At 36.3% G+C, this 18,361-nt stretch overlaps 2 protein-coding genes across 2 annotated transcripts; one reads left to right on the top strand and one right to left on the bottom strand.

Moving 5' to 3' along the window:
* The first annotated feature begins 653 nt into the window (after nucleotides 1-653).
* Nucleotides 654-2,479, top strand: LOC104906518 (RING-H2 finger protein ATL2). Its single transcript, XM_010695283.4, has one exon. It carries the CDS (start codon nucleotides 997-999, stop codon nucleotides 1,954-1,956), a length of 960 nt encoding a protein of 319 aa, XP_010693585.2. The 5' UTR covers nucleotides 654-996; the 3' UTR covers nucleotides 1,957-2,479.
* Nucleotides 2,480-3,275: 796 nt separating this feature from the next.
* On the bottom strand, nucleotides 3,276-13,343 carry LOC104906519 (condensin-2 complex subunit H2). Its single transcript, XM_010695284.4, has 11 exons — nucleotides 12,811-13,343; nucleotides 12,611-12,710; nucleotides 8,029-8,132; nucleotides 7,718-7,860; nucleotides 7,182-7,629; nucleotides 6,928-7,094; nucleotides 6,680-6,850; nucleotides 6,449-6,547; nucleotides 4,357-4,458; nucleotides 4,086-4,241; nucleotides 3,276-3,994 (listed from the first exon to the last, which is right to left on the bottom strand). Exons 1-11 carry the CDS (start codon nucleotides 12,974-12,976, stop codon nucleotides 3,617-3,619), a joined length of 2,034 nt encoding a protein of 677 aa, XP_010693586.2. The 5' UTR covers nucleotides 12,977-13,343; the 3' UTR covers nucleotides 3,276-3,616.
* Between the last annotated feature and the right edge of the window lie 5,018 nt (nucleotides 13,344-18,361).

Genomic DNA, 18,361 nt, shown 5'->3' with positions numbered 1-18,361 from the left:
GATCCTAGAGGACCCTGTCCAGATCCTACCCATTGTCATCTCTAGTCTTATTTGATTCGCCTCAATAAGCATCTTTTTAATATTCAATCGTTATAATTTTTAGTAAGTTGTAATAAAATTAATGAAGATCAAAGAAATGCATCGACGAATGCGCACAACGAAAGTATGAAAGATGAAAAGATACAAAGAAAGTATAAAAAAAAAGGATATACGTTCCAAAGAAAATAGATTAATAATGAAATATCATAGCAAATCTTTCAAGAAAAATAAATGTAGGCTTGTCAAGCAATAATAACAATTGATCATTTTTCTTTTCTAAAAAAAATTGAAAATACGATCTCCTTATATATATCTAGTAGGGTTGAACAAAGTTTACTTATTTTTGTCGAGTTTTACATATAAAATTTTTGTAAATTGTTTGTTAAATTTAAATTATTTTCATAAAACTTAACTTAATTTTGCAAAATTATATTGCCGTAAGTTAGATTTTTAACAAACCCTTAAAAAAAGTCTAGGACAACAAATCCTTAATATGTGTGAAGTCAAGAATTGAGACCACAAGTTGCTTTCAGGTTGATCCCACGTCATGAGACAATAATTAAGCTTCAACTCTTAAGTAATTACCCCATTCTACAAATTTCCTTGAGTGGAAATACTACATATACTAAGGTATAAGTTACCCATTTAGAAATTGCAAATGCCAAGTAATTTCCCATACGAAAAGTCGTGGAAAAAGTCTGTTTACGTGACAACCTTCAAAGACCAAAATTCATACTCACCAAACAACTTTGCAATCCCTTTTTTACCCATAAAATCCCGCGTCAACTAGGGCGGTCTGCCGTCTCTTTGTGCACTCCCATCTCTCTTATTAAGTCCAAACTTCAACTACGAAACTTTCTTTGAACTTTCCTTCTTTCTTATTAAACCCATTTTCTTCTCTCTCTCCCCTCCATTACAATAACAACTCCACATTTTCTGTATCTGTTAACCAAAACAATGGCGAATGATAATCAACATGTTCCTGACACTTACGTGTCGGAACCAAAAGGTTACGCACTTAGCGGTCGGATCATGCTAAGCGCCATCATCATCCTCTTTGCCGTCGTCGTAATTATGGTCTGTCTCCACGTCTACGCTCGTTGGTACATCTTACGCACGCGTCGTCGTCAGATCCGACGCGCCCGTCGGCGTACTCACCTTGTATTCTACATCGAGCCCGATAATCCCGCCAACATTGTCGCTTCCTCCACGCGCGGCCTAGACGCGGACGTGCTTAAATCCCTTCCCACCTTCGCGTTTGCTAAAGCGGGAGGAGCTAATGATGATGATGAGGAGGTAGTAGAATGCGCCGTATGTTTATCGGAATTTGAGGAAAAAGAGCAGGGGCGCATGTTGCCCAAATGCAAGCATTGTTTTCACGTCGAGTGCATTGACATGTGGTTCCATTCTCACTCCACGTGTCCCCTCTGTCGATCCCCCGTCGACGCCGCCGATGTTCCTCCGATCACGGCGGTTTCCTCGGCGGCGGATGAGGTTGTCGTCGAGTTGTCTGAGTTGACTCAGAGTCAACTCGCTACTGTGCCCGAGTTGGGCCAGGGTGCGAGGCCGAGTGAGGGTGAGTCCACCACCGCAGGCTCACTAGGATCGTCATCTTCATCGTCGTCATTGGTTGGGAGGAGGAAAGGGTTGGATTTGGTGGGTGTGTCGATTGAGGTGCCGAGGCGAAGCCAGAGCTTTTGTTTCCCGGGGTCGAACTCGGACGAGTGCGGACCGAGTCGGTCCCCGGGTCACGGGTTTAAATCGCCAACGAGTCGGATACTTTCACTGAAGAGGATATTGAGTAGGGAAAAACGGTCGCCATTGCCCTCGCCTTCGGGTGCCGGGTCGAGTCGTTTCGAGTTGGATATCGAGTCGGGGCGAGTTGACACATCGAGTCAAGTTTTGACACCAAGGTGAAAGGGATAACGATGATTAAATTGGTAATTGTCCTATATTTAGGAATATATTTAATATCTAACAAAACCCTTTTGAGTGTGGGGGAAAAAAAGGCGAAATTTTGGGGAACGGTTCGGTGACGCGACGGCGGTAATAGAGAGAGTCGTTGGAATGTTGAAACATTCGGCGTAAGTTGGCAGAAAAGTCGTGCATACCTCAACCTTGATGTGTGAGCTCTTAGACACGTGTCAGTGGGCCCACTTCATGGAGAGAGAGTAGTCATATTAGTCAGTCATGTTCCCATGTTCACGCACACTTTTGAAGACCCAACTACAAATCTTTGACTATGTAAATTATCAATTGATGCAATTTCTTCAAATCTTCATATCTTTTCATATTGTGAAATGTGAATATTCTTGTGTAAATTAAGGTTGCTTTAATATTTGGTCTACAAAACATCACAAACATATGTGTCAAGTGCATTTAGAGTGGAAAAGTTACTGATGCCAATACTAATTTATTGATAATTACTGTTTCTTTGTTATGGGAATTACTATTGCTAAAATTAAGTTGGTTTAATACTTCCTCTGTTTCTAAATAAGTGCAACACTTCTTGTTTTCACGTTTGCCAATGCATTATTTTAACCATTAATATCTTTAATTATCAATAAGTAAAAATTATAAAAAGTTGATATTAAAAAAATTCACATTCAGATGAATCTAACAAGATCCCACATGACTATGTTTTTCCTAAAATGTAAATCACCAAAGCTAATTAAAGTTTAAACTGTGAATAGTAAATACTATGCAAATGTTGCACTTATTTAGAAACGGAGGAAGTATTTGATTTATAATGTGGCATGTAATGTGTTGAGACAGAAGCAATTAACAAACAAAGACTTAGAATAGAACAACACATAAATTTGACTTGGTTTACTAACAAAGTAACAAGTATTAGCTACTACGTCCACATGAAAAGAATTAATTTTTTTAGGTTTCAAAGGCAGTATAGAATAATACAGGAAAAACTCCATTTGCTTGGTTAATCCTAGCATCGGATAATTCAATTAATATTTCAACATATTCCTTTCGAAAGAAAAATGTTTCTACTCTTGGAGACTAATTTCCAGCATTAACAATCCACACAAAGAAAAAAGAATGCTCTCCAGAACCTCCTTCGATCAAATATTCTACGATGATTTGAAAATATGAAGTAAAATACCATTAAAAAACCGTGATTAAGGTTCCAAAAGTATCAAAGTCCATGCACATCCCTACTACATAGATCAGAGATTAGCATAATTTCCAGGCAGCTTTGCGGAAGAGTGGTACCTCTAGTTAAAAAAAACAAAGTATTAATCATACCTTACAAAACCAAAGAATGTGATACACATTATATTACATAAGAGTAGATACCTACCCTTGCTGATAAAAAAGGAGATACAAACGCTAAAATCCTAGACTTACAATTACATACCAATATAAGTTACAATTAATAGGAACGTCTAAAGGTCATTGTTAGCTAATCTAAAGCTATAAAACTTAAGGACTGATTAAGCAAGGGATGATGCACTCTGAATATCACATCATCATCATGCTGAACTTAAGTCAACTGCCTCAACTAATGAAGATCTTCGCCTGCGCTTCCTATCAGGAGTGCACTCTGAATATCACATCATCATCATGCTGAACTCAAGTCAACTGCCTCAACTAACCGAGATCTTCGCCTGCGCTTCCTATCAGGAGTGCTACCAAGTCTTCCATCCTTTTCCAGCTTCGCAGAAAATTTACAATTTGGTTGCGCTAATATAGCTCTTGATTTAGAAGCAGATGACGGAGAGCCAACAACTAAAGGTTGTCTACTCAAATTGTCAATCTCACCTTTTTTGCAACCCCTTGTGATAGGAGATTTTTGCCTCTTTTTTGTAAACTGAAATTGCATTTTCTTTGGCCCTTTAGCATGGCTAAGAAGCCGGATATGAAATGGATTCACAGCTGTGTAGCAGAAAGAATCACTGGTTGAAGTACTTCTTTCCAGGTCAACTTTTCTGTCATTAACCTACATCATATGCAGCAGTTATTTCACAATTGACCAAAATGAAGCAGTATGAAACCAAGAAAATCAGCATACACTGCCCACAAAAACTTACTAGTTGCAGAAGTGCAGAGAAAGTCCGAGCAATATCATGTTTTTCTCGTCCCTTTACCACATCTGTGAATGACATAAGGCTTTCATCTTCCCCTAGTGATAGTCTTTCCAAAACTGCTTCACCATATTCATGTATGTCAAATGGTGGGCGTGAATCCTGAAACAATGAAGATTTACCTTAGATCACTAAGAAAACAGTGGCAAATTCACTAAAACAAAGTGAAGTCAAGCTCTGACTGAAATTTATGTGAAATATGGTTTAAAGGGCATACTTCCTCTTCCAAGTCATGTTCAGTTCTCTGCTTCCATGATGAAACCCGAGCAGCCAACTCACTCTGATTCTCACTTTCAGCTATGTTAGCAAGAAGGGCATCCTGACAGAAAGCATGATGTGCCTCAAAGTCATTAAATCATGAAAGAAAGGATTGCAACAGAGATATCAATGTGTTCACTGCTTATTTGTTTCAGTAATTAATCTCAAGTGTGAAACTGTGGAATATACAAATTCAGCTGAACCTCAAACTTGAGGCTGAGTAGTGTTTGCTAAAACATGCCCTTTAAAACCAAATTTATTAAGCTTGAAGTGTCGAAAATGAAGTTCCACACACATAGAAACTACAGATAGCTAATATGTATATTAAGCAGACGGAGAGGAGAGTCTAGATTCTGAATCATAACCGAGGTCCCCATTCCCCAATGCACCTTCACCTATAATGGTATCTCGATTACTTCATTGGTTTATTATTTCTTTGTCAATATGTTTTCCTATTAGATTATTAGCTCATTGCAAATAGTTCTAAATATTATGTAACATATTAACATAAATAAATTAATATAAAGAATGGAAAATTATAACCAATATAAAAGCTTTCATTTTGGTAACTTATAAGTTAAATATACAAGAATTAAATCAGAGTAGGAACCATAGTAAAAGCCACAGTCAAACGATATACTTCCTCCTTTCCATATTAAATGCAACATATGGGGTTGACACACTGGTAAAAGAAGCCATCTGAAGAGAGAGAGATAAAAAAAGAGGGAATCATGTGATAGGGGAGAGATAGAGAGAACACTTCACAAAATAAGGTAATGTTGCAAATTGCAATTAATGAGAAACTCTTCAATAAGAAAATTGCTGCAATTAATATGCAATGGACGAAGTAGTACAAAAAGAACAAAAAACAAAAGGGCCCAAATAGCATGTCGGCCTGAACAAACTAACGTTCCAGGAACATGGGTCATGTCATGCAAGCCCAAGTTTTGGCCTGAATTGGCCCAGCATGGGGAGTGGGGACAAGCTACTTTACTGTGCTTGGCCAAGGCCCAAGCACGAATCAAGGAATTTAAAACCAGAAAGCTTGGTGGATCTTTTATCTAGTGCATGATCCAGATCAACCTCTAGAGCACAGTTGTACTTCCCCACCCAACAATATTTTAATACTTCCTTCAAATGAATGTCTCAAATTGTTTTTCGCAATTCCTTCACGTGTAAATGAGGAAATAAAAAAAGAAACCACCTCTCTATCACATTTATCATTTTTTTCTCTTTACATCCCTCTACTTTCTCTTTTTCATCTCTATCCATCAACAATTACTAGTTCTAATATTATTACCATTCTCTCATATTCAGGTAACACCTCGCATCCTACGCTCCAACTATATTTACTCTTCATCATCATGCCAAAGTGCCGAAATTTGTGAAAAGTCTCTTGGGACAGAAGTTGCATAGATAAGCAACGGCTCATGATAGCCAATTAAAGATTTTCCACAGTGCTGAGATGAATGGGAAGAGATTTCAAATAGTAATACACCTAGGTTTTGCTAAAGACGTTTGTTCTTTTATACAGATTACAAGCACCTTTTGTTAAATATCAAGCAAAAAGGGTTTCTACTTTCTATTATTCTTGTTGACTATTCAAGTAGTGCTACATTTCATGCGCCATAATATGTAAACTCACTCCTGACTTTGCCACCATAACAGTCTAAAAGGTAAATATTTTAATATACTTGGTGATGCGCCAAGATGAGAGTGTATTGGACACATGATGTCGCACACAGTGAGACTGAAGATCTTTAACCCCCCCCCCCACCCCTTCCCTACGAGTCTCTTGCAGTGCTCTTATAATCTCATCATCCTTCATCTACTTAAGTACCACTCTCTTGTCTCCATCAAAGGCTCAACTCCTTTAAATTAAAGATGAGAAAGAGTGCCAACTCGGTAACTACTGCATTTGTATTCTAAACTAGCCAAGACCAGTCAAGAGGTTGCTTCCTAGAGACTCATAAAACTACAAATAGAGCAACAAGGTGAGAAATAATTATTGACCCACAGACTGATAGGTCGATGAAAAGGCCCAGTCTTACCAGGTGAGCGCGACATAGATCTTCTAGGCTAGGTTCAGAGCTTGCATCCTCCTTTAGATTAGCATTAGCAGCATCATAGTGATCAGCAAAATCATCATGCTGCATCCAAAGATGAAGTAAGTTGATGCAATTGTCTATGGTTCAACAAGCAGGATTATCCCTCTTCCTCAATGATGTCACCAGCAATGAGAAGGTGTTAGAAAAAGGAAAAAAGGAAAAAGTATCTCTGACCTTAAATGGTTCAAAATTTACTTGTTCATCCATAAAATTGATATCTGGCATGTCAAAATCAGGTTCATCAAAATCATGGATCCCATCATCGGATGCATCTTCTGCAGCACCATTCTCAGGAGGGCAAAAGGTATCATGATCAGGATGTCCACCAACAAGGGTTTCGCGCAGCTGCATTTAATTTGTCAAAATCATGCAAGCGCAAATACGCGAAAATAACACCCCCAATCACTACAGATAAAACATACCTTTTCATACAGTGGAATTGGTTGGGTTTCTTGTCTTTTACGAGCACAAATATGCAACTCCCATATCCGTGTGAGCTCTGGACTGATTGTTCCATGAAGCTTTGCAAGGGGAAACTGAGAAGCTACATTGATGTTTTTCATCATCCCTATCCTCTTGGGAATTTTTACTGCTTGACATATAAAAAAAACAAATTAGGAATGACAGTATTGTAATAAGGGCATGCAATAATGTCCTAAAAAAAAATTAATAGAACCTTTTCTGAATGGCTTCACTTTCAAGTTTCCAGGTTCATGGGGATTCAAAGTTTTCCAAGGATCATCACCATCACCATCAGAATCGTCAATATCCTCATGCTGCGGATTCTCATTATCTGATTCAAATCCATAGTTTCCATGAACAGGAATATCGTTACAAGAAGGACCAGGCTCAAAATCATCGTTTAGATTTTTGCTGGTACCACCAAGAGGCGAAGCCTGACCAAGATCATCCAACCTTTTCTTGACAGATGACTTGCGAGCTGTCCCTCCAGAGCGTCTGGCAGGAGAGAGGAAACTTTTGTGAGCTTTTGAGATCAATGAACTCCCTCTGTTACTACCATGCTGTCTATCACCAGATTTATCACCCTTCAGAAACTCATCTACGGCTACTGAATCGCATGGGTCTAAAAGGATAAAATCACAATAGAGATTGTTGGTGGCCAACTGCAACCATCCATGATAACAAAGATTAGCTAGATTTAAAGTAAAATATTTCTTGATTCTCTAAAATAGTACATAAGAGATAGTGTACCAGGTAAGATTCCAGTTCTCCACCATCATCAGTGGAATCTAAGCAATCACCTTCAAGTACAACTAGGTTAGCAGGTGGCTTTATGAAGTGATCCAAAAAAGTGTCTTTGCTGGTCACACCATCGAGGCAATTTTTTGCGTCCACTGCCATAGAATCAGGGTTAAGCTACACAATAATTAAAAAGGAATAGAAGACCCTGCCCTCCCCAGTCCCCCCGCCCCCCCCCCCCCCAAAAAAAAAAAAAATCCACCCAACCATACTTAATTTCTTCAGAAAACAAACAAAATATGTTAGCAGAACTACCCAGTTACCAGAAATATCATCTGAGACCCAAAACTGATCATCCTCATCATGAACTGCACGAGATGAACTTGCTTCAGGCTGGACTGAAGTGGTTTCCACAGGATCTTGTGATCTGTATACATAAATAAGTCAATGGAATTCTTGAAACAATTTTACTCACACCACGGCAATTATGAAACACGGAACATAGACCCCTGTCAAAAATACATGCTAGTCCTACTCAAATAGTCAATGAGTCAACTCCTCATCTTCTTTAGACAATTTATTTCTCCCATATGTCATATTGCAAATACACTAGACCGACCAGGTTGTCACAATCTCAGGACTCAGAAGTCAGAACTGATTATTCATAAGGACTCCTATATATGTTTGTGAGCCTTTTCTATTTGTCCATCGTCACCTTAGAAGCATCAAACTGTATATTCAAGGGTAGTTTGGCACCAGAAGTAATAATCAGATTACAGGCTTTGCATGTTCTGTATCTGGTGCCAACTACATTAAAAGAAGTCAGGTTCGTTGCTTCACTTAATCTTGCCAGTTCTTATATGATCATCAAATTTGTATCAAAACTACTCTTGACAAATCACTTCAATGACAAAATCTCCATCTAGTGATTAAGAGTTTTGCAAGAGGGAAACGTTTGATTCAAGAGCTAATATGAACAAAATTTTAATTATAGGATTTCCAATACCATGAGCCTTTGATTCACTGTAATGTATTGTAGGTAAGTAATGAATAGAACAAGCAAACTATATCTATTCTGATAAAATTCAATCGAATTAGATTTCTATTGTTGAGGAAAGTTAGTCCATAGTTTCTCAAAATCATATGTTTTTAACGATCTCTGAAAAGAAGCAAGATACTTCCTCCATCCCTGAAGATTACCCCATTTACCATTTTAATTGTCCTTAAAGATATATCATTTTAAGGTCATAAGGCCCCAAAGTCCCTCTCTACATTTCTCCTAGCCTCCATGCAAAAGGAAAAAACTAGCTACCTGTTCAATACAACGCTTAAGAAAGTAAAAGAAGGGAATGGGGAAAACAAGCCACAGAATAATAAGCTCAAGCATATCATGTGCTTAGAGGAACCACAAAAATAACCTCATAAACTAGCTCATGCCTCATGGGAGATTAGCCTAAACCTTATGGGAGAAGAAGAAAATAAGAACCAGCAACCCATGGAAAGGCATAAGTTAAACCTAGAGGACAACTTGCCAAACCCATCTATACTGGACATCTGAGGCCATTGATGGTTACCGTATTGATTGAACCTGCTATTCACCAATTTTACTTGTTAAATACTACTAACTCTATTGAAAAAAATTGATCAATTCACTATTAGCTTGAAACACTTTACTATCATGTTATTTCCCACAATGCATGTTCCTTTTTTGAGCATATCAAACTAACTTACTACCCCCTGCATTTTTTTAATTGGTACATTTTCCTTATATGGTTGTTTCTTTTTAATTGCTACATTGTTGAAACTTTTCTTATTTGAAGTACTTGGCCCACCAACAATAACATGTACTTTGTTTTTCACTTTTTCCACCAAAAAGTACTATTATTTCACTTTCTTTATTATTTTACATTAAATGTAACAAAAAGTACCATCCAAAAAGCTTGAAAGTGATATTGCCTAAAATCTTGTGTAAAATGTAGCAATTAAAAAAAAGGAAGGGAGTAAATCTGTATTTTTTCTTATACATTTGTGAGAGAATATAGGATAAGACTGGTAGATAAATAGTGGTCACTATGCAAATGTTGCATGTATTTAGAAACAGAGGAAGTATGTGGTTAATCAATTAAAGCAACTACAATTTCTTCCCCGTTATGTCACTAATATTATTTTTAATTTTGAGCTTTCATTTGTTTACTAAGAAAACTCATCTCCAAGTCACTTGACCAACTTCAATTCATGGAAACACTATATTCATGTAAGACCAATGTTACCTAATTCCCTAATTTCCCCGCGAATTATGGTCGATTTTGGTTCATTTTTCGCTCATTGGCGAATTCAAAAGGCGAATTAGATAGCAAATCAGGTAACATTGTGTAAGACATACAAATTTGTTGCATTTACGACATTGCTAGTTTGCTACATTCATAAACTAACCTTTCCGCAACTAAACATAACTAGAGCAAACAAATAAGTTCCACCATAATATGACTAAGTTCAATAAATGAGCAATTCATGGACATGTGTGAATGAGCATTCTCTTGATCACATTTAGTGCATATACAACACTTATATTATAATATGAATTTCATTGTTGCACGTTTACAATATGAGCTTAGAAAGTTATTCAACCTTGATTGAGAAATGAATGTCCAAGCTCAATCCCAAGCTATCCTGAAGCATACTAACCTTATTAAACCCTACCATCTAGGGTTGTTCAGACTATGGTCTCGCCCGCACCAAACTGCAAGCCAACCCATTTTTTCGCAGTTTGGGTTGGATTACAATTTCAATATTTGGGCTGGTTGTGATTTCAAACAAATCGTGGTTTGCGGTTTTGATTGGGTTTAAATCTTTGTAAAACCAAAACGCGCTATAAACCGCAAAAACTATTTAGATGATCCATTATTGGGTATTTCACAACTTTTTACCATATATTCTAGTCATTTATGAGTTACTTTCCAGCAATTTATAGCTAATTAACTATTTTCCAACAAGTTTGAACTCTCCCTTAGTACATTTTCCCAAACCGCACCTTTTTCCCAAACCGCACCAACCTAACACATGAATTCCCCTACTAGCCTACTACCATCAAACACCTTACGGTAACTACCTATGATCAACTATGCATATGCAGTGAAAATATACTCACTTTTTAAAGACTAAACTTATTAGACAGAGAAACGTAAAGCATCCATTTATTAAACCCAATGCAAATGCCATAAAACATCTTACGTAGTAAAGTATTGTTGAAACCTTGTATAGGGTATTGTAAGCAACCAAACAACAAATGAAAAACATACACTATGACCAATTGAAACATAAGAAAGAAGAAAAAGAATTTGAGTATGGATCAATTGTTGATGTGAACTAATAGGTTATAGGAAGACATTAAAGGATGCTAAGTAGAAAGAGAGCTTAATGTCATTCTCCACCAAGAAAGTATCTGACGATAGAGATCCCAATGTCTAAAAGACACATTTTGGCTCCTACCAACTAGCACACATTCACAAAATAAGCACCTCAGATACTTCCACACTTCTTGTCTCTAAATTAAGCAACATAGATAACTTTGTTTATTTAAAGTAAAAAGAAGTGTGTTATAGAAAAAGAAAATCTAGGTTGTGAATTGAAAAGGCAACATTGTTATTACTACGTTTTTTAGGAGATAGGGAAGTAGACACAAAATTTTCAACCTATAAGTTGACGAGTATTACTTGATCACTTCTTCACCACTAAAGGGTATTGTTCATGGAATAAAACTACAACAAAAGAAAAACTCAAAGACTTACAAGAAGTTTAACATTTCGTTCAAAATCACATAGCTCATAGAAGAATACATATTCATTTCTTACAAAAGTATACAAATGTACTTGATCACCATACATACTTGCTGTACACGAATTAAAATTTCCAGTAGATGATGAATGAAAGGTGGATGAAGAAAGAATAATTAAAAAAAGAGGCATGATGATTTGCTATGAAATATCACTCGTGGTAGAAATGTCTGCAAGAGAGATATCATATATTCATATTAGAATATCTGAAACAGCTCTAGAAATGTCTCTTTAAGTTAATACGATCACCCGTGGTAGAAAGTAAAGCCTTTTGCAACCAGGAACTTAATCAAGCTACCCATCTAGAAACATAATACTATGACCAAGTTGAATTGTTATGCATTAACTCAGTTCATCTGTCAACTAACTTGGATCATCTCCTAAATAACTCAGTTATCAAGCTAAAGCTAACTCAGACATGTGCTGGTTTAAAACGAGAATTGTTATTTACAGTCTGCTTAACCAGGAAGAAATTTCTTTTATTAATAAGTCAGTCAAATAATTGGCAAAGTTAACCCGTGTGCGTGTGGGACAACCGAACAGCAACAAGCTGATGTTCTGAAAAAAATTTAGTTTGCCTACTTCCACTTATCACCAGCTAATTTTCTGACTTCTAAATAGAGGAATTTGGTAACATCCATTTACCATATCGTTATTAAAACATACAACACTAAAGCACCACTTTGAAGCCAGCAACCGTTGTGATTTGTGCCAACAAATGGATACACTATGAGTTCACTATTAACTCTTGTATAATAGTTGTCCCTTCCCATCATCACTCACCACTTTATTTCCGGATGGAAGGAGTATTTCACTCTCATTTCCACAATTGCTGGCAGTTGATGCCTTTTGGGTATTCAAGGAGCGATGAGAAGGTGAGCATTCAAATAAACAATAACCAAAGATGCTATATAACATTTTAACCTCCGTGAATTGCAATTCACTTATAACATCAAACGACACAGAGCAACCGATAAATATTGTATCTCTATGTGAACATAAGAGTTAAATAAAAGCAATTGAAATAATATGAAAATGAAACAAAAAGAGATGGGCGCCGCCAAAATCAAACCTTGTTTGAGAAATAAACTCCAAAGCATGCAACACCAAGTTGTAAAGGTACTCAACTTTACGACTATATACTTGTATCGAACCTTGAAGCAATAAAGCAGCTACAAAATTTCCCCAAAAATGAGGCAAAAAAAAATTAATTCGAAACACCCAAATATTCCACAATTATGAACTTCAGATTTCAATAAAAGCAATTCAAACCTTCAGCGAAATTTACGGATAAGTGAGAATCATCCCCTCCAGAAATTTCACCAGAGCAAATCTTCAAAAGATAATCTTCAAGATTTTTAGCAAGATCGACGGCCCAATTTGACTCAAGATCTCTAAGCGGTTGAACAGTGTGAAATTTACTACTTTCGCTATCCATTTTGCTTCTAAGAGAATGGCATTCTCCATTATCGTGAAAACATCACCAGAAATTTCTAGAGAAACCCTAGAAAAAAGTTAAATTTGGGTGGAATTTAGGGAAAAGAACCCTATAATTGAATAAGGATATTAGGGTTTCGTGTTATCTTCGTAATTCGATGTTTTCCCGTCGAATTAAAATTGTACGGTTGAAGAAAATGCAAAGTTTGAGATTGAGACGAGAAATTTGAGTTTTTGTGGTTTTAGGAAATTTGAATATTCGATTGGAGGATTGAAGCTGGAGGAAGTGGGAGTCTGGGAGAGGAGAGAGAATGGCGTTCAAACTTTTCGATGACCGTTTTTCCCGCCTGCTCGTCAAAAGGTGGGATGATAAGTTCCTTAGTAAACCCAAAATTAAATAGCGTTTTCGAATATTATTAGTTTTAGAAAAATAGATATGTGGATCATAAATACAAGAAAAAATATTAATTTATATTGTATTAAATTTGATGTTGGGGGTAATAAAGAGATAGAAAGCTGTCAAACAATTAAATCTATTCTTAATAAGTAATACTCTATGTCAGGCCAACTTGTTAACTTCCACAAAGCTGCATTTCAATGTATTCTAAATACCCCTCCAGTGCTTCTGAATGAGTTTCAGAATATCTTGCAAATGGATAAATCGCTCTCTTTAGGTGATTATTTAGGATGTCCAGACATTAGTGGGAAAGTTACTAATGCCACCTTTAGCTGGAAAAGGTCTCTACTAAACTTACCAAATGGAGAGCTAACTCACTTTCTCAAGCGAGTAGAACTGTTCTAATTCAATCTAATCTGGCGTCTAAAGCTAATTTTTAGATGCAAAGTTTTACCCTGCCGCCTCAAATTATGTCCTCGTTGAACAAATCGTATAGCAATTTCTTATGGAAGATCCGGCTTCAAAAGCTCCTAATTTGATTGGGTGGGATAGGGTTTGTAAACCAAAAAAGTTTGGTGGTTTAGGCTTACGAAAGGCCAAAATTAATAATCAAGCTCTCCAGTTTAAACTTCTTTGGAAAATTATTAGGATGCATGATAACTTATGGGTTAAGTTGGTTAAGCATAATTATTTAAAAGCAAGATATTTTATTCTCTTATCAACCTAAAGTTAATGTTTCTTGACAATGGGGAAAACTTATGTATCTTCGTACTCCTTTTAAGCAAGGTCTTCGATGGATGGTTGGTGATGGTGTCGTACTCCTTTTAAGCAAGGTCTTCGATGGATGGTTGGTGATGGTGATTCTATATCCTTTTGGAATGATGATTGGGTGTATGATTGTCCTATTAAACATAGATGTATGCCTCTGGTTGGATCAGAGGCGATTAAGGTCAGTTTTTTCATCACTAGTGCTGGCCTATGGAATATTGAAATGTTGTCTCAGTATGTCCCTTCTAATATAGTTGCTGATATCCGTAAAAATTTTATCCCTTCTAATGGTATAGTAGATAAGATTTTCTGGGGGCTAACTTCATATGGTGAATACTCTGTCAAGTCAGGAGTGGTTCTTTTGCAAGGGTATAGTGCAAGTATTACTCCCCAGGTAGGGTATGCTTGGATTTGGGATTTGGCTATTCCTCATAAGATCAAGTTTTTTCTCTGGAGAATTTGTCAGAATGGTCTTCCCACAAAAGATAAGTTAGAATGTAGTCATGTTTATCTTCCTTTAGAGTGTGTTTTTTGTAATTTTCATGCGAAAGATGGTCATCATTTTTTCCTTGACTGCACGTTTGGTCAGGATGTGATAGCAATTGTTAATGCTTAAGGGTTGGTTTCTCCTCTTCCTACGTTTGGTGACTCTAATCCGTTTGTTGATTATGTTTGTGCTCTCAAGTCCAGATTTGCGATGAAAGATTTTAGTTTATTTGCCATTGTCTGGTGGTTTCATTCGGTATGCTAGGAACAACATCATTTTTCGCCAAGATGTTTTATCTACAGGGTCTTTGTGGCTATGATACGAGCCTTTTTGTCTTAATCTGGAGAAGGCTAATGGTGTGCCTCATAATGTTATGCCTAATAGAACTCGCCAAAGTTATAAAAGTAATGAGAAATGTAAGAAGTCTGCTATTACTTGGTCTTCTCCTCATATTCATTCTATTAAGCTTAATTTTGATGGCTCTAAGTTGCAAGATGGTAGTACAGCCTACGACTTTGTTATTAGGAATTATGAGGGCAATTTGCCGCTTAGTGGTGCTAATGCTATTTCGCCACATTTCTCTATTTTAGTGGCTGAGGCGTGGGGCTTAAGAGAAGGTATCCGGTGTAACACCCCGATAATTTTCTCTTTCTAGAAATAACTTTATAATATAAAACTTAGAGAATTACCCAGGCATTATCGCCCGTGTGATAACGTTTCGGCTTACTCAGAATTTTGCAGCGGAAAACAACTTTCTAAAACAACTTCATTAAAACTTATGAAATCAATAACAATGTTAGAACTAAAAATACACCAACTTAACTATTGTCTGAAAACATAAGTTCCTACGAAAACAACTTAAATGATACTAGTAATACAAGAGTCTCTCCATTCCCGATTCCCAATGAGATGCATCTGCGAACCTGTAATGTCAATGCTGTCTTGACTCTGCTCCCCCGAAGGATCACAACAGGATCAATAGGCAAAGTCATGATCACAAACACAACAAGCACGTAATCAGCAAAGCTCAGTACTACATATCAGACATAAACAATCCTAAACATGATACTACAAAATAACATGCAGGAATAAATAATAACATAAGTATATAATAATCTGCAGACAACTTTTACTGAACTGAACTTACACCAACTTTTTATCACTTAAATGGAATAGTTATTAGGACGAGTTGTCTTGCCTACTAAGATGAAATGCGGGCGCGACTCCGCATTTCAGAGTGACCTGCGATATCGAGGAACCTTTGAAATAAAGAGGGATGGTGATCAACCCATTCCTAGAAAAGCTATGGCACGCTCACCATAACCCCAACCCTTATGTCCAACTCTAGACGTGCACCAGTCTAAAGTTTATAACCTATTCTCGTTTCACTTTACGTTGAATATATTTTATTACTTGTGTTGACACAACAACCAAGCAAATAACACACAATTAATAATCACACAATCATAACAGAATTTCTTTTTATCTTTGGATTAACAAGTGATCACAACTTATCAACCAAGACTCCTTTACTTCCTTTTTAACCTTTACCAACTTACTTGTTGAACCTAGCCAACAATAAACTTTACCTTTATATAGGTAAAACTTGTCACTTACCAAATAAGATCCACGGTCCTTATAAGATAGTAACAATACTCAAGAATCCATGTAAAACATGATTCACTCTAACTTACATTAATTCACTCACGAATTAATGAATAAACTTGACTTATCCTGCTTGCATCAATCTTCCATACAAACATTTATAATCATAAACACTTCTAGTTTACATGTAGCACACAGGCAAATAACATGTAAAACAATTCCAATAATCATATATATGAACAAATAGAGTCATATACATGATACTAATAAATAAAATACTCTTAGAGCATGCTTCTAAATCACATAGCACGTAGACGATGTACGTACATTGTGTAAACAAATCGGTAGGCCACTTTTACTCGCTAAAAGTCTCCTCACTACTACATAAATGACCTATTGCAACCCCTAAAAACCGTTGTAATAAAGCTAAAAACCGTTGCAATAGCAACGGTCCAACAACCGTTACTGTTGCTGCCGTTGCATTAGACCTATTGCAACGGTTTTTTGGCCTATTGCAACGGTTTTTTGGCCTATTGCGACGGCTACAACACAACCGTTGCAATAGGTGTAAATAATCGTTGCAACAGCTACAAAACCTATTGCAACGCCTCTATTGTTAGTGCAACGCCATATAATAACTATTGCAACGCTCCTACTACTCATATTGTGTCCCATTGTGGCATCTATTGCAACACCTCCAAAAATATATTGCAACGCCATCGTATAACTATTGCAACGCCTTTATAACAAATACAATATCTCATATTGACATATATTACAACGCCTCCATAGCAAACGCAACTCCAATTTCATAATATTAGTAGAAAATTAACATATATAAAGTTATATATTCATAAATGTATTTTGAAATTTTATACCTAGAAGAAAAAGTTATGCATAGAATATTCATGTGCTCATAGACAAATTATCAAAAATATTATTACAAGTCTATCAACTAATAAACTAAACAAAATTCATAGTTTTTCAATTCTCTTCGAGAGAACTTTTACATATAAAATGCACATTTGTTTATGCGAGTAACTACTCAAAATCTCTCATCATGCATCAACTCTTCCTTCATATATGTTGGCAAAAAGTGAGTCCAATGTTGCGGCAGTGAGGGCAGCAAGCAGCGCCGTAAAAGAGAATAAAGTTGGGTTTGTGATATTTTCAACAATTGCGTGAATTTGAGGTAACCCACGAGCTTCTTCGAGTAGTAGATTGATTCTTGTTGTCCACTATAATGGAATTCTTCATGGCCCATATTTCCTGTTATCACCATCAAACATATTTTCCATGTAATTAACACGGTTAAACATCTTAATCATGTTTTTAAGAAAAACTAGTGAAACAAGATCTGAATCCAGAATCTAACACAAGTTTGATTTACATCTCGTTAGTCAAAATACTATCGAAAAAAAACATACAACTTGGATACAAAATGAAGACCATAATAGGTTCAAAGCTCACAAAATCTTTGTCATTTCGCCTATTCAAACAGAAGCATATGCAGTTCTTCAAGCAATCAAAGACAATATTATAGGGTCAAGAGAGTTAGTTATTCATAAGAGAGTTAACTATTCACATTGGTAGTCAAGAGTTGATTGACAGCCTCCGGAACCAAAGTTCAACAACAAGAGAAAGTCTATTATTGAGGATACAAAATGAAGACCATAATATTCCGTTTAAGTTGGATAAAAGTGTCAAGAATAGAAGTGAATCTAGCTCATAATCTAGGTGTTAGAGTAAGGTTGGAATGAGCAGGAGTCATATTGTATTTTTTTAGTTGCTATCCTTTTACCTTGATTTGACTTCTGTAAAGAAAAAGTGCTTCATATACAACACAAAACCAAAACATAATAATGCAAGCATACCGTGAAGAAGGGAATGCAAGTTTCCATTATAATTGCACCAAAATGAGCAGAACAAGCATAATAACACACTTATAATTATACCTAAAATGCACTAAATTCATTTGTTCCAAAAGAATTTTTTATATATTAATCATGGAATTAACATATAAGCACTCATCCCCTAAAAAGAACATATAACCACTCAAAACTCTGAAAAGAAATAGTATGATAACTTGAAGCGAATATCAATAAGAAAACCAAAATCAAGAGAATTTC

This window comes from Beta vulgaris, chromosome 3, assembly GCF_026745355.1.
Source record: "Beta vulgaris subsp. vulgaris cultivar EL10 chromosome 3, EL10.2, whole genome shotgun sequence".
In the NCBI taxonomy this organism is placed as follows: domain Eukaryota; kingdom Viridiplantae; phylum Streptophyta; class Magnoliopsida; order Caryophyllales; family Amaranthaceae; genus Beta; species Beta vulgaris.
Note: the sequence above shows the minus strand (reverse complement) of the source record. Positions and strands in the feature narration are given on the sequence as shown.

Coding starts and splice junctions, on each gene's coding strand:
- LOC104906518 (XM_010695283.4), top strand. CDS start 997: ATGGCGAATGATAATCAACATGTTCCTGACACTTACGTGTCGGAACCA.
- LOC104906519 (XM_010695284.4), bottom strand. CDS start 12,976: ATGGATAGCGAAAGTAGTAAATTTCACACTGTTCAACCGCTTAGAGAT. Junction 8,133..12,610: donor GAGTTTATTTCTCAAACAAG/GTTTGATTTTGG, acceptor TTATGTATACAG/ATCACAAGATCCTGTGGAAA. Junction 4,242..4,356: donor AACATGACTTGGAAGAGGAA/GTATGCCCTTTA, acceptor TCATTGTTTCAG/GATTCACGCCCACCATTTGA.